Here is a 14,520-nt window from a genome sequence, read left to right as displayed (position 1 = left end):
TCGAATTCCTCGCCGTCCTCGGTCACCACGAGACCCTGTCCACATCGACGCTCATTGTTTCCCACTCTTTTTTTGGTGTCTTAGCAGTTTGTGTGTCTGGACCAGCTTTGTTTGACATGCCTGTGTCTGTCGCCCTGTAAAGCTTCACCTCAGACGCGTCTCGATCCTTCGAGACAAGCCTTTGCGCCTTGTATCCTGTCAAGCTCTTGGCCTCATCTCTAGTCCTTCATTCTTTCACGATGCCACCGGCTCCACCACCGTTGCCGACGCGGTTTCCATGCTGGTGTCGAGCTGTTTACTCTTGGGGAGGAGAGGTTTGTGCCATTTAACTCTCGATCAATCTGCCGCTGACAGGACGCCACAGTCAAAACGCGATCTGGGATTCATCGAGGGTGATCTGATAGAATGCTTGAATGCTGGTGACGGTTCATGGTGGGTGGGCAGATTATATCGAGATCGAAGAACCGTCGGATCGTTCCCATCCAACTTTGTCGAACTTCTCCCTTCCGAATTCAGGCCAACCACCAAGTCTGTCCCCTCGCCAGCAAGCACAACCCCAAGCAACGCGCCCACCAAGTCGAGGACGTTTCGAAAGCCATTCGAGGCATACGCCAAGGCTCCTCACTACACCAGCGCGAAGCAGCCCGAGGTCTTCAAAGAGACTCCCAAACCACGAGTCCGACAAGATTCAGGTGCTTCCTTCGCACCCAGCACACACGAGGTTGAGAGTGGACCATCGCCTGTTCTTCCTCCTCAAGGTTACCATTCACGAGGACCATCGCCTGCCCCCCCTCATGGATACGATCAGAGGGCTCCATCGCCTGCTCCTCCCCGAGGTTACGATCCAAGAGCTCCATCACCCGCTCCCCCCCGCGGTTACGATCCAAGAGCTCCATCTCCCGCTCCTCCTCACGGATATCATTCACGAGGCCCATCTCCTGCACCTCCCCGTGGATACGACCCCAGGGCACCCTCGCCTGCGCCATCACACGGCTACAACTCACGAGCTCCGTCTCCAAATCCAATGCACGGCTACCACTCAAGAGGCCCTTCACCTGCGCCTCCTCATGGCTATGGCGCAAGAGGTCCCTCTCCTGCTCCTCCAATGCATCATAGCCATGGCTACGGTAGCTCCAGAGGTCCATCGCCCGTCCCATCCTTCCATCGAATTTCCAGCTACCAAAGCCAAGGACGGGATAACTCTCCGCCCCCTCCAGCGCCGCCTCCTCATAGGCAAATGACACGGGCTGGTTCGAAGGATCTTCAGAGGACTTCTCTTGAAATGTCACGACATGGATCCAATGCCTCATATAACCACTTTGCTGGTTCAAGGCAAAATTCGAATAATTCCTACAGACCACCACCTCCCAACATGAGCCATAGGTCGCGGAATTCTTTTGACGACAGATCCTATAGGGCGTACACACCTGGCGCTATGTCTCCCGCTCCGCCATCGCCTGCTGGGGGAATGACCCCTTCACCCCTCAGAGAGGCTATGGATGGAGTAATAGAGCAATTGGGAGTCCTTGAAGGTAACTCGAGGAGGCCTGGAGATCGCGGCTCCCCAGAGCCAAACCACGACCCCTGGTCCCCAGAACAATTCGACATGGTTTCAACCCAGCGTTCTAGCAGGAAGACGCAAGAACGGTCCAGACCTAGAACATCAATGGGCATAGCGCAGCAGGACGAAGGTTATGAAACCTGGAGCGGCGAATCTTCACAGGAGGTGTCCTATCAGAGCGGCTCCCGTGACGAGAAACTCAGCAGCTACGTCGAGCGCATGGAGAAGCAGTTTCAACAGTTGCACCGGCAAAGTTCGAGAGTAGAGGACGATATCGACGACCTTCCGCCTCCCCCGCCCCCTAAGAATGTGCCATTCGAGCGGCCCAAGTCGTCAATGGGACGGTCTGCTGATCCACCTCGAAAGTTGAGAGCTCGCAAGTCAGCTTATGAGATAGGTCGAGGCGTTGCCCGTACCCTAACAACCAAGACCAACTCGACCAACGCCTCCTCCGGAAACCAGAGCAATAGCAGTTCTTCGACCCAAAGCAGTTCCAGAACTCTGTGGAGTGGAACCTCAGCAGGCGCCTTCAGCTCAACCAGCGCGGGAAGTCTTGCTAGGTCCGGGAACCGTGCTCAGAGTGCTCTAGGATTGAGAGAGCCGGACAATGATAGACCCGACTCACCCTTTACTGGAGTCTCTTACCACAGCAGTCACGCCAGTAACGCCCCTGCTCAGCAACTGCAGCGGCCGCAGACTCAGGTTGGCTTCCATGACGATCCTGCCTTGGGACTTGGAGGACTTGTCCAGCCGAAACCTCCCAAGAGGAATATCTTCCGCAAGATTTTGGATACTGCAAAGACAGGTGTCGCCAGCAGCCGAGGTGGGCTTGTGTCAGGTGGAATGGGCATCGACTCTCCCAAGTCATCACCCTTTGCCCGTTCGATGCCACCGGGATCCTCTCCTATGGGTGGTTTGGGGAGCACGCCCTCTAGCAGAGACATTGCAACTGAAATGGGCTTGTCTGGTGGTGTTGATTGGGTCCAGGTCCGTCGTGATGTGAACCGTTCGAACTCGCTCAGCACAATAGAGTTGACTGAGCGTCGAGAACGATGCCAAATGATGGACCACCCGGCTCTAAATCCTGTCGATGAGCTCTACGAGAGTGTCGAGGGAGACGAAGGCGTAGATGGAGAGCCGGTGCCCGAGCCCATCAATTATGCAGCCATCAACCTATCCCAGGTCGACAAGAACTCTCGCTTCATTAGCGGTCTCCCTCCTGCTATCACAGCTACCCAATTGGCTACCACGTATGTCTGCCGCCCGTATCGAAGCGACGTACAGCGCCTACGGGCCATCTTCACATGGGTATCTGAAAGGATCTGCTGGGAGGAAGATTTCGAAGGAGAAATCGATACACGACGGGTGATCCAAGCCAAGAGAGGGTGTGCTGAGGAGTATGCTGTTTTGGTTATGGAAATGTGTTCTGCCGTGGGCATTCACTGTGAGGTCGTGCGAGGCTATCTCAAGACTCCTGGAGAGGTGTCTGAGATCAACATTATGCCTCGGCCTAACCATTGGTGGAACGCTGTCATGGTGGACAACGAATGGCGTATGATCGATTGCTGTGTTGCCAGCCCTTCATATCCTCGACGAGGTCTCTACTCGAGCGCCAGTAACAGTTCAGCCGACTCTTGGTGGTTCCTTTCTCGGCCACTGGAGATTTGCTGGACTCACATTCCTGAGCATCACAGCCAGCAGCACATCGTTCCCCCGGTTGCGCATGAGACGCTTCTCAACTTGCCATGCGCCTGCGCGCCCTTCTTCCGCAACGAGATTGAAATGGTCGACTATAACACAGCTCTGACCCGAATCGAGGATTTGGAAATGGTGCATATCAAGTTCAACGTCCCATCCGATGTCGAAGTCGCAGCTGAGGTGGAGGTTCGAGGTTACTCGCGAGACTCTGATGGAGATGTGTTTGAGAGCGGCGACATTGTCAAGAAGAGGGCTCTGGCTCAAGCAGAGTGGTTCAACGGAATCAAGCGATACACCATCAAGGCCCTGCTGCCAGGAGACGAGGGACAGGGCACTCTGAAGGTCTACGCGGGCAAGCGAGGATTGATGCACAGCATCAAGGACATCCCACATCCGATGGCGTTCGCGTTGCCCATCGTTCACACGGGTGAAAACCCGCCTTACGAGTTTGTCACGAGGCATCCTACTCCTCATGCGCAACGACACGACATCTACGTGGTTCAGCCACAATGTCAACGACTGGCACTGAACAACACGTTTGTCTTTGCCATCAGACAACATCCAAGCTCGCTATCGAATGGATCTGCCTTGACGCCCTCATCAAACCCAGGAGGCACAAGCCCTGTTCCATTTGCCCGACCTGGTTCCGCGCTGAGCATCAACGCCTCGAGTGCTAGTGGCTCGACCCCAAGCTCAGCTACGGGAACTGTGGCTGGGAAGAAGCCTGCCAAGCTCGCGATTCAGACGCCCGGAGGAAAGATCCTGCGCCTTATGAGAAAGGAGGATCGCAGGGGCATTCATGTTGGAAGCGGAAGTCTCTCGGGTGGAGGAGCCGCTAGCGACGGCGGCACCTGGGAGACAATCATCAAGTGTTCAGAGAAGGGTGTATGGAGAGGCCTCGTGCTGGCAGATCGCACAGCACGGTGGTGTGTATTTGCTGAATGGGTCTGCATGGGTTGAGCGCGCTCTGGATGGAATCATGCTTATGATGGATGAGCAAGGCAAGACATTGGTGGAGTTTGCGCGTTTCTTTTCTTGTGTTTTATTCTAATACCCGATGGGGATGTTGCATGCCCTGGCGCTAGGGACGTTATCAAATATCTTGAAGTTTTTCGAGATAGTATAGAAACGAGCGTGGGCCTTGATTTTGTTGCTTTTTACATTTGTTTGCATTTGGGGGTTCTTGATGAAAAGTAACATTCATGTTTGACGGCATAATAATCACGTTTTTTTCAGCCAATGTTTGAGTACCTGTATAATGAGATTTAAACGCGAATTTGAGATGATAAAATTGAAGTTTGCCTTTGCCTTTGTTGAGATGAAGAGAAAGATACTGCACCCCTGATGTTGAGGCTGAGGTCACAACTCAAGTCCGTACCTATGCATAGTCTAAAATAGTCTCCCCAGCTGCCATTGAAATCCGACCAATCAGGAACCCCCGCGACACGACGGGATCCAACCCGTCGCACTCGTGTTTCCCGTCCTTCACGCCCGAAAACCAACCACATTCAAAGTCGACGAGACACGAGACCAAGAGATCGAACGAAATCGAGTCGCGAATCGAATCGCAAGCCGATACGGTCCGACGAATCGAGGCGACGCACGCACGTACGAGAAACCGGGAGCGGGAGCCCGAAGGAGCAGAGAGGAAGCAGGTCAGAGCGACAGAGCGCCATGTCATGAAGCAGAATCGCGCCGGCCTGCGCCCCGCGACGACGAGACATCTATCGGATGCTGAGAGACGAGGACCACTCTGCATCACGGAGAGCGAGAGGCCATGAGCTACAGGCCCTATCACGGTCAGGGCCAGCAGGGCCAGCAGCAGCCGCTGCCGACACCGGGCATGAATTCATCTCCGTCATACGTCGGCGGCGGCGGCGGCGGATATCAACAGTTTTCGAGTCCACAACAACAACAGCAGTTCTACTCGATGCCTCAGCAACAACAGCAGGGGCAGCAGCCATATATGCCGACACATGCTCAGCAGCAGATGGCGCAGTTTGGGGGGATGCCAACGACGGCGTATCAGGGATATGAGACCAACAACCAGGCGTTTGGAGGACATCAGATGCAAGCAGCTGCTGCGCAGTATGTTCCGCCGCCTAATGTGTGGCAACAACAGCAGCAACAGTCGCCTGGGGGTCAGGGCATGATGTTTCAGCAGCAATTTCAGCAGCCGCATCATCAGCAGATGTATCAGCGGCCCGTCGCCTCGCCGCAGCAACAGCAGCGCTTTCAGCAGCAGAGTCAGGTTCCTTCACCGCGACAAAGGACACCATCGATTCCCCAGAGCCAAGGATATCGATTGCCGCAGCCCCAACAGCAGACCCAGCAGTACTCGCAGCAACAGCAACAGCGCCAGCAATATCAGCACCAACAGCAGCAGCAGCAGCAGCAGCAGCAGCGACAGACCCATGTCCAGCAGCATCAATCTCAAATACCCGTCTCCCAGCCGTCACCGCAACCTGTTCATAAGCAATCTCAGCCACAAATACAGCAGCAGCAGCGGCAGCAACCCGTCCAACCGCCACCACCCCAGTCCTTTCAGCAGCAGCCACAACAAACCACCCAGCGACCTGTCCAAGATGCAGCTCCTGAGCCTACTCCCGAGCCTGTGCAGCATCACCAACCTCCCCAACCTGAACCACAGCAAATGCACTATGTGAATTTGCAGGATATTCAACAACTACCACCCCTCCCTCCAGTCACGATGGGAAACCTACAGAGCTCTTCAAGACATGAGCCCCCCAAAGCTCAACCGCCGCAACAAGACACTATAACTGTGACACCCATGGATATTATGCTGGGAAGTCCACAATCTCAACATCTCCCTCCGCCTCAACCACAACCTCAAACACATCAACAAAGGCCCGGCGCTGCCACACCTCGAATAAAACCCAGTCCTCTTTCATCCGTTGGCAACTCCCCGGCTTTGACTGCACGCTCTCCGAGCCTCACCAAGAAGTCGCCGGCCACCACACCAAAGGCTCGGCCGCCGGAGACTGTTCACATCATGGTGGCGGTGGCCGAGGAGTGCTTCGACAAAGCTCGCGCTTCCGTCCACGATGTCGCCATGTCTCTGAATGATACCCACGTAGAGGAGTACCAGAAACTGATATCCACTGGTCTGGCATGTTTGGAGGCATCATTACAGGGCGGTCGGCTCTCCCCTCGTCAAGAGGCGAGGATGCGACTACGATACGCTGCTGTACTACTAGAGGAGACGGAGAATTTGATGGAGGCTGAGACAGCGCTCGCCAAGGGTATCTCACTGTGCGAAAAAGTGAGTACAGCCTCAACGTCCCAACTCAGCACAACTAACCCATGTGACAGCACCGCATGTCTGATCTCAAGTATTGCATGCAGTATATCCAGTTGAAGCTATTGTTCCAGCGAACCCATAAGGCTGCCCTGACTGCCGTCGACCGCCATATCGCAGACTGCGAGACGTGAGTTGTCTCAGATGAACACCCATTTCCCAGATCTTTGTGCTAAAAGGTTCTTCAGGTACAAACACGTACACTGGGCGTATGCATTCAGGCTGCTGAAGAATTCGTTCTACATGGAAGTTGGCCAGACCGCTGATGCCAGCGCCCTCGAAAACATCCGCTCCATCCAAGTCCTGGCCAACTCGCGCGGCGACAATGCCATCAGCGCCTTCGCTTCACTCCTCGAAGGACTCACCCTCCTCAAGGCATCCAAAGACGGCAACATCGAAAAGGTGCAGCAGTGCATCGCCCAGGCGGCCAAGTTTCAGTTTGATCCGTCAGTTCACATCATGCAGCTCGACATGCTCATGCTGCTCCTCGATCTCGCATCGAGCATCAATCATCAGAGCCCAGATGTAACGACTCAGAAGATGCGGGCGGTGCAGAATCGACTGGACGAGTGCGGCGACTGGCATAACGTGAAGTCGGACTTTCTCATCCCTGTCAAGAAGCAGCCCTCGACGGCGCACACCATCAGCAGCGATACAGCCGCCATTATCCGTCATGGAGATGGAGATGCTGGGCCTGTGGATTACTTGGTGATGTCGTTCATGACCAAGATTGAGCTGACTTCTCTTGTGTAAGTTGATCCTTTGACAATCTTACCTGTGTTTGACTAACTAGGAGTCAGTTTCACCTTTAGCGGTTTGGCGAACCTGCACAAGACATCTCAATCCCAACATGTCCGTCGACCCGCCTCCGATTTCTGGCGAGAGGGCCTGAAGATTCTCGATTCTTGTAGGTGATATTCACGTTGAAAGCAATGAGCGGGTGCTAACCTTGACAGGGGACAACACTACTGCCGGCATTCGCTATGGCCCTTCTGTTTCACTGCAGGAGGCCATTCAACAACGCGAGTGGCGCATGGAGGCTCAAGCGTACCTCAACATCCTGCTCGGCCTGTTCACAGCCAGTCACTGCCAATGGGACAAGGTGAAACAGTTCATCGTTAAGCTCGAGACTCTCATTACTCCATCCACGCAGGGCATCCTCAGGCTGCTAGCCATCTATCTATCCGGTGTCTATCACCAGGGTACAGGAGACCTCCAGACCGCCCTCGACATATTCCGAACCCCTTCGTTCGACATTGCTCAGCGCGGAACCGGCGTCAAGGCGGGGCATCGAGAGCTGGCCATGCTTGCCGGCCTCAACAGGCTTTGGATTATGCAGCACCACTCGCAGCGGGATGACCAAGAGACCCTTGACTTGATGGAGCAGCTGCAGCCCCTTTGCTCGAGCCATCACAATGTCGATCTGCGCACAGCTTGGCACAATGTCATGGCTGCCATCACCACGGATCCTCCACAGCAGCTCAACCAACAGAAGCAACACATCCAAGCCGCCATGGGCGGGTCCAAGTCCACTAACAATGTGCTGGGCGCCGCCGTGACGCTTGCCATTATGCGAAACCGGCTGTTCGAGAACGTCATTGGCGAACAGGCCCTCAAGAGCGCACTGGCGGCAGCCAAGCAGGCACATCGCAGCGGCAATGTCCTCTGGCAGAGTGTCGCAGACGGCATGCTCGCGCAGTCGTACGAGGTTCAAGGCCAGCATGAGGAAGCGGCTCGAGAATGGGAAAAGGCGACGATGGAAGCAGGGCAGGCATTTTCAGGGCGTTGCTGAATAGGGGGAGGGTAAGAAGAGGAGGTTCAAAATCCGGCGTTGGAGCATGGTATTTGGCCGCATTTTTTTTTTAAGAGAGGAAGGAATTCATTTTTGATGATTTGTATACCAATTCGGGGGAGGGGTCTTTTTAAGGAGGTCTGTACGATACCTGACCATGGACGTCCATGGTCTCTTCCTTTGGTGGTTTAAGGGGTAATTAGATGCACGACGCGAGGTCGTTTGTTTGACCGTAACAACGGTCTGGTCAATGGAGTCTACGACTCGGTCGAGTCTTTAAAGCTCAGATGAGAGAATATTCTGCCAAATATGGTCCTTGTGATGTTTGTCGAGAGGAGTTTGTTCACCGACGGAATCCAGGAGGCGGCTGGAAGCCAGGGGGAGGCATGAAGCCTGGAGGGGGAGCGCCAGGAGCGCCAGGAGCACCTTGTGGAGGAGGTTGAAAGCCGGGCGGAGGCGCGGCCGGGTATCCTTGGGGCGCGGGGGATCCTGAGGGAGGTCGGAAGCTGCCGGGGTGGAAGTCGGCCGGGTTGGTGAATCCGGCTTGTGATTGAGGCGGCCGAGCAGGTAGGCCAGACGGCGCTGGGGGTAGAGGCCCCGAGCCGCGAGGAGGTGCTCCCGGAGGCGGAGCAGCACCAGCGTTGTATGGTGATGGACCGCGCTGCGGAGGAGCGAAGCCACCGGGCATGCCTTGTGGAGGAGCACCCATAGGCATCCTACCCATGGAAGTCGGATCGAAGCCAGCTGGGGGCGCGGGAGCTGCGGCGGGCGGTGGTTGAAGGAACGCTTGAGGAACAGGCTGAGCTTCGGGGACAATGTTGCGCTTCTTGGCCTGAGCAGCCAACTCTCGTTCGGCCTCATCACCGTGTCTCTCTCCCTTTCCATCCTTCTTGAAAGCATACTGCACCGACACCTCCTTGCTGAGGATATACTGGCCGTGCAGGTTCGATATAGCAGCATCACTGCTGTCAAAGTCGGCAAAGCTGACAAACCCAAATCCCTTGCTAGCACCCGACTCCTCCCTCGCGACCTTGGGCAAGCTCAACAACGGACCGAAGCGGCTAAACGTGTCGTAGAGGATCTTTTCATCCACCATGGGATCCAAGTTTCCAACGAACAATTCAGCGCCGACTTCTGCTGCGCGCTGCTTATCTGCGCTCGCCTTGTTGACGCGAAGCGACTTGCCGTAAAGCTTGACGCCGTTCATGACGTTGGCCGCGTACTCTGCGTCGGTGGGCGTGCGGAACTCGACAAAGCCGAAACCCTGGTGCGTCTGGGTGACGCGGTCGCGAGGCATGTGGATGTTGTGGATGGGTCCCATCTGGAGCATGATCTCGTACACCATGGCCGACGTCGCGCGCTCGTCAATGTTGCCGATGTAGACGGTCGCCTCCTTGTCCTGTTCCCTGAAGCGCGTGTTAGCTTGGAGGGTGTGAAGCCTTGCGACTGAAGGACTTACCAATGCCTATTTTGCGCCATGATGACGGTTTGTTATGAGGAGCTAACTCCTTCGCGATTCGTAAGATCCCTGGATAAAAGAGCGTAAAAGCAAGAAAATCCAGAGGTTTTGATGATGGTGGTGAAGCTTGGGTGTCACCTTGAATCCTGGGGGAGCTTTGGTAGGGAAATTTTGGATCAGCCTTGTCACCAGCCACAAGCCACAGCGAGGCAAAGGTTTGAAGGTGTGGCTTGCCGAAGTTGGCCCGCGCAAGTTCGGAGGTGGAACATTTTTCCATGACCCGGCCGAATTTTTTGGAGAACGTCAATTCAACGCCCGCCGCTTTGCGATACATCAGCCTCGAGCGTCTTTAAACGATTTCCCGCGCCCTTTAGAGATTTATCTCGCAGCCCGTCCTCCTCAGGTTTCTGTTCTTTGTTTCGACTATAACCCGTCTTCAAGATGTTTGCCCTCTCCGAAGAGTCCAAGGTATGCGATAGCTCGAGAGGATGGGTATGGAGGCATCGCTAATGGAGTTGTGCAGGAGCGCATTGCCAAGCTCATTGACGTTTCTCGCGTCGCCATTCACTAGTATGTTTATCCTTCTATTGTAACTTGCAATGTCCAATATGGCTGACTTGTCCTCCAGTGGCTACCTTCCTCTGATCCTCTACCTCGGTACGAAGACGCTCGAATAACGAACTACATTCATCTCGACAAGACTAACCCCTCTCGATAGGCTACACCCGCAGCGAGCCTCGACCCTCGGTCATCCGGTATGCCCAAATCCCCACGAGCCATTAACATCTGAATATCCAACTAACATGTCTCGACACAGCCTCCTCTCTCCTCTCTCCTAAGCGCAGAGCAAACACCATAAACAAACCTTACAATGTACATTATCTTTTTAAAGAAGAAAAGGGTCTGAAGCAGCAAAACCACCAGCATTCAAGGGCGTTGGGGTTTATGTCGTGTATAATCGATGGCCGGGAAATCCGACGCATGCTTGAGAGGGAGGGGAAGGGGGGGGTTGATTGTACGAAATGAATGTATCACGCTGAGAGTACTTGAACTCTGAAGGACCTGAGAGTCTGAGACGAGAAGAGGGAAAAAACCACTCTTAATTCTTTTTACTTGGGTGTCCCTCTTGTTGAATCGGCGTATTGGTTCATGAAGCCGAAACAAGGCGCCTTGTGACGTCGAAAGCTCGGCATAGCTTCCGTGATAGCTCCGCTCCGGAAAAAAAAAGATTATGTCAACCATCTTTAGTATCAAAAACTTGACATCTTCAACAACAACGCTCTCTCTTTTGACCCTGTTCATAAAATGTGACAGTCTCTTATAGATTAAACTTGTCCCCTACTATATGCCCGACTTCAACCATGCGGGTCTCTCCCCCGCGGCCATCGAGTCCATCGCCGGCCTCAGCGCCGGTACCGTCGCGACGTTGGTAGTGCATCCTCTTGACATTGTCAAGACTCGCATGCAAAGTAAGTCCTTCTCATATATATACCTGAACACTTATAACTAACAAACTCTCTTCAGTCTACCGCAGTTCTGCGTCTTCTGCCGTTCGCCCTACGACAGTCTCGCTCCTCCGCTCTTTAACGTCTAACCCCAGACCACTCGCCTCTCTCTACCGCGGTTTAACGCCCAACCTCGTCGGGAATGCTTCCAGTTGGGCCTCCTTCTTCTTCTTCAAGTCGCGCTTCGAGCGCGCCCTCGCCACCTGGCACAGCCGACCCGACGGTCATCCCTCGGCAGGAGACTACTTTGTCGCGAGCGCCTTGGCCGGCGCATCGACGTCGGCGCTGACGAACCCCGTCTGGGTCCTCAAGACACGCATGGTATCCTCTGACCGCGGCGCACATGGCGCATACCCTTCCATGATCTCGGGCGCGCGCTCAATCCTCAGCACCGAGGGCGTCCGAGGCCTGTACCGAGGGTTGGGCGTCTCGTTGATAGGCGTGTCGCACGGGGCGGTGCAGTTCGCCGTGTACGAGCCGGCAAAGCGGTGGTACTACGCGCGGCGGCAGGAGAGGCACGGCGTCCCAAGAGACGCCCCCATGACACCCGAGGCGACGGTCGTCCTTTCGAGCGCGGCAAAGCTCGTCGCCGGCGCCGTGACTTACCCTTACCAGGTGCTCCGGAGCCGGCTGCAGAACTATGAGGCGGATGAGAGGTTCGGACGGGGTATTAGGGGTGTCGTGGTGAGGATCTGGAAGGAGGACGGGTTGAGGGGGTTCTATCGCGGGTTGATGCCCGGGGTTGTGAGGGTTATGCCTGCGACTTGGGTGACGTTTTTGGTGTATGAGAATGTCAAGTATTACTTGCCGCGGTGGGTTTAAGGGTAGGGTATGGTATGGTATCCATGGTATGGCGTTGGGAGGTCTGTACAATATAGCATGGGTTCGGTCAACTGAAATGTCGCTTCATTAGATATAGACTGAAAGAAGAACTAAATGTTCTCGAGACGATTACAACGCTCATAAGCCAATAACAGCATCATCATTCATTCATCAAGCAGTCCATCCTCAGCTTGTACTGCACCCCGACTGCTCCATGGCATCCTTCTCAGCCTGCTTTTCCTCTTCCTCCTCCCTCTTTCTCCTCTCCATCTCACAGACGATACACTCGTCAGCGGGAACGTAGCTCGTCTCGTGCTCAAACTTGGCCTCGCATGTACCCTTACGACCGGCCCTGACTCGATCGCACTCTTCGATCCACTTGTCGTCTCGGACGCGGCGCTGGCACTTTGTGCAGTCGTACTTGCGGTATATGAGGGTGCACATGGCCGTGTTTGTCTGTTGTTGTTATGTTTCTCGGGTTTGCTGGTGGGTGTATGGGATAGATGTGTGTGGTGTGGATGATGTCTCGAGTCAGAGGAGTCGAGTTGTTCTTTTGGAGGTGAATGGCTTATTGAGTGTGATTCATATATTGGTGATACCTTCGGTATTTCTATTGTCTCCTTTCGGTAGTTCATATTTCGCGTTTGCATCGTCACGTCGGTTACACGATATGTGAAGGACAGCTTGTCAGACATTCTGTAAACGTGAGCTGGGAGTCGAGTTCCTTGATAACAGCCTTAACAAATACGAAACATCACAAACCAGACACATATGTATATAAATAAACATTACCCATAACCAGGCACCAAATCACTGTCCATCTCCTATCCCAGGGATCAAGTGTCAGTCATGATGCTATTCCAACCCGAATTCGAGTCAACTACCCTATAGCCCCACCCCACAAACAATCATGACCACGACAACTCATGATATCAATGAAATAAAAACCAGCCAAAACTCGGTTGTTTTTTGCCATTGGCTCTTCTAAACAATATCAAACATTCATCAACATATTCTACAACTCCCAAGACTCTATCTTCTTTAACAACTCACCGTGGCTTACCCTGTCCAAGCCCTCATCCAGCCCCATCGCCATCATGACCAAGCACTTACAGACAATGCATTACACATCATTAACCACGTCAGGAAAGAAACCCCAGCTTTTTCCTTCTCCAGCCGAGAGCAAGCAACCCCTGAGATCCAGATTCACCTATAGACCATTTGACTCTCAACACCCCCCCTCTTCACTGCTCCTCAAAATCCCGACGCCCAGCAGAGAGTCACACCACAGATTGCCTGAGCCTCTTCCGATCTTCTCCGCTCTGTCCCTTCTCCTGCTACACCAGACGAACCCGTTACATCCGCATCGTAGCCGCCCCTTACCCTGCCACGCGATATACCCCAGGACGTCGAAGAAAACGGCCGTAGAAATTTTCTCCGAAGTCAAGTTTCCCCTCTTTTCTTCTAGACCAGGAACCCGGCTTGACACAATTCCCGCCTCCTCCAGCTTCAGCTCCTGCTAGCCCCAGGGTCTTTGCCGCACATGGGGAACGCACATGCCCCCTTGAGGCCCCGACTCTTTGAGCCATGACGAGAATCAGTCCATTCACATCCATCATGTAGTGCAAAGAAGAGAAATCGGAGTGAAAGGCTCTCTCTCGGGTCCGAGTGCCCTTGCTGAGCTGGACGTCAGTGTAACGCACAGCACAGACCAGAGTAGAGGAGACGATGGATATTCCCAACCTCTCTTGCCCCGTCTCTGCTTATACGTGTCCCTCGACCAAGACGTTTTCGTCCGCCAGCTTCAGTCCAAGAGCCGCAAACTATTGCATAGCTCATCTTCAAGTCCCTCGGCAAGGTCACCCCAGCCAGTAAAGGGGGCTGGCAGCTGAAGAGCTCGTCCTTAGACCCAAGGAGAAGCCCGTCTCAGGGGCTGCACTGCGCTGCACGCAGGCGGCGAGAAACTTTTCTGCGCCGTCGATGCGATCCATGACGCAAACGGCATGGCAGTAAGCGCCGACTTCGACGACTCTCTGCTCTAGAACTGTCCGCTTGGCCCAAGCAATCCCGGCAATGTTGAGTGAAGGACCTGCATGTCGTTGAGCATCGTGCGTCTTCCTCTGTCCTGTACGAGCACGAGCGAGGAGCAAGGCACACAGTCCCATGCTCCAGTGCGGAATTCTCGCCTGCCCTTGACCTGGCCTGACTCTGAGTATCAATCAGGAACTCACCCGGTAGATGTTGAAGGAGGAAAGATGGAGGGTCCCACTGTGAGCATGGCTGGATCCGCGGTTCAGGTTCCCTCAAGAGGAATGCCTGCTGGGATATGGATATCACGGCCTTGTGATGGAGGGCGCTCGCTCC

At 54.4% G+C, this 14,520-nt stretch overlaps 3 protein-coding genes across 3 annotated transcripts; 2 read left to right on the top strand and 1 right to left on the bottom strand.

Annotated features, from left to right (window-relative positions):
• Window positions 1–239: 239 nt before the first annotated feature.
• On the top strand, window positions 240–9,049 carry NECHADRAFT_105311 (uncharacterized protein; the record flags this gene model as incomplete). The annotated part of the gene is made up of 8 exons (XM_003050395.1): window positions 240–314; window positions 365–836; window positions 1,008–4,144; window positions 5,064–6,542; window positions 6,593–6,708; window positions 6,767–7,327; window positions 7,379–7,485; window positions 7,535–9,049. 8 exons carry the CDS (start codon window positions 240–242, stop codon window positions 8,368–8,370), a joined length of 6,783 nt encoding a protein of 2,260 aa, XP_003050441.1. The 3' UTR covers window positions 8,371–9,049.
• Window positions 9,050–10,270: 1,221 nt separating this feature from the next.
• On the top strand, window positions 10,271–12,156 carry NECHADRAFT_71843 (uncharacterized protein; the record flags this gene model as incomplete). Its single annotated transcript, XM_003050394.1, has 6 exons — window positions 10,271–10,297; window positions 10,353–10,399; window positions 10,458–10,486; window positions 10,548–10,576; window positions 11,154–11,298; window positions 11,354–12,156. 6 exons carry the CDS (start codon window positions 10,271–10,273, stop codon window positions 12,154–12,156), a joined length of 1,080 nt encoding a protein of 359 aa, XP_003050440.1.
• Window positions 12,157–12,342: 186 nt separating this feature from the next.
• Window positions 12,343–12,851, bottom strand: NECHADRAFT_84774 (uncharacterized protein; the record flags this gene model as incomplete). Its single annotated transcript, XM_003050003.1, has 2 exons — window positions 12,343–12,612; window positions 12,756–12,851. The coding sequence occupies 2 exons, from the start codon at window positions 12,849–12,851 to the stop codon at window positions 12,343–12,345; spliced, it is 366 nt and encodes a 121-aa protein (XP_003050049.1).
• Between the last annotated feature and the right edge of the window lie 1,669 nt (window positions 12,852–14,520).

The sequence above is a fragment of the Fusarium vanettenii genome (genome assembly GCF_000151355.1).
Source record: "Fusarium vanettenii 77-13-4 chromosome 9 genomic scaffold NECHAsca_6_chr9_2_0, whole genome shotgun sequence".
In the NCBI taxonomy this organism is placed as follows: Eukaryota; Fungi; Ascomycota; class Sordariomycetes; order Hypocreales; family Nectriaceae; genus Fusarium; species Fusarium vanettenii.
This window is presented reverse-complemented; position numbering and strand designations above follow the sequence as displayed.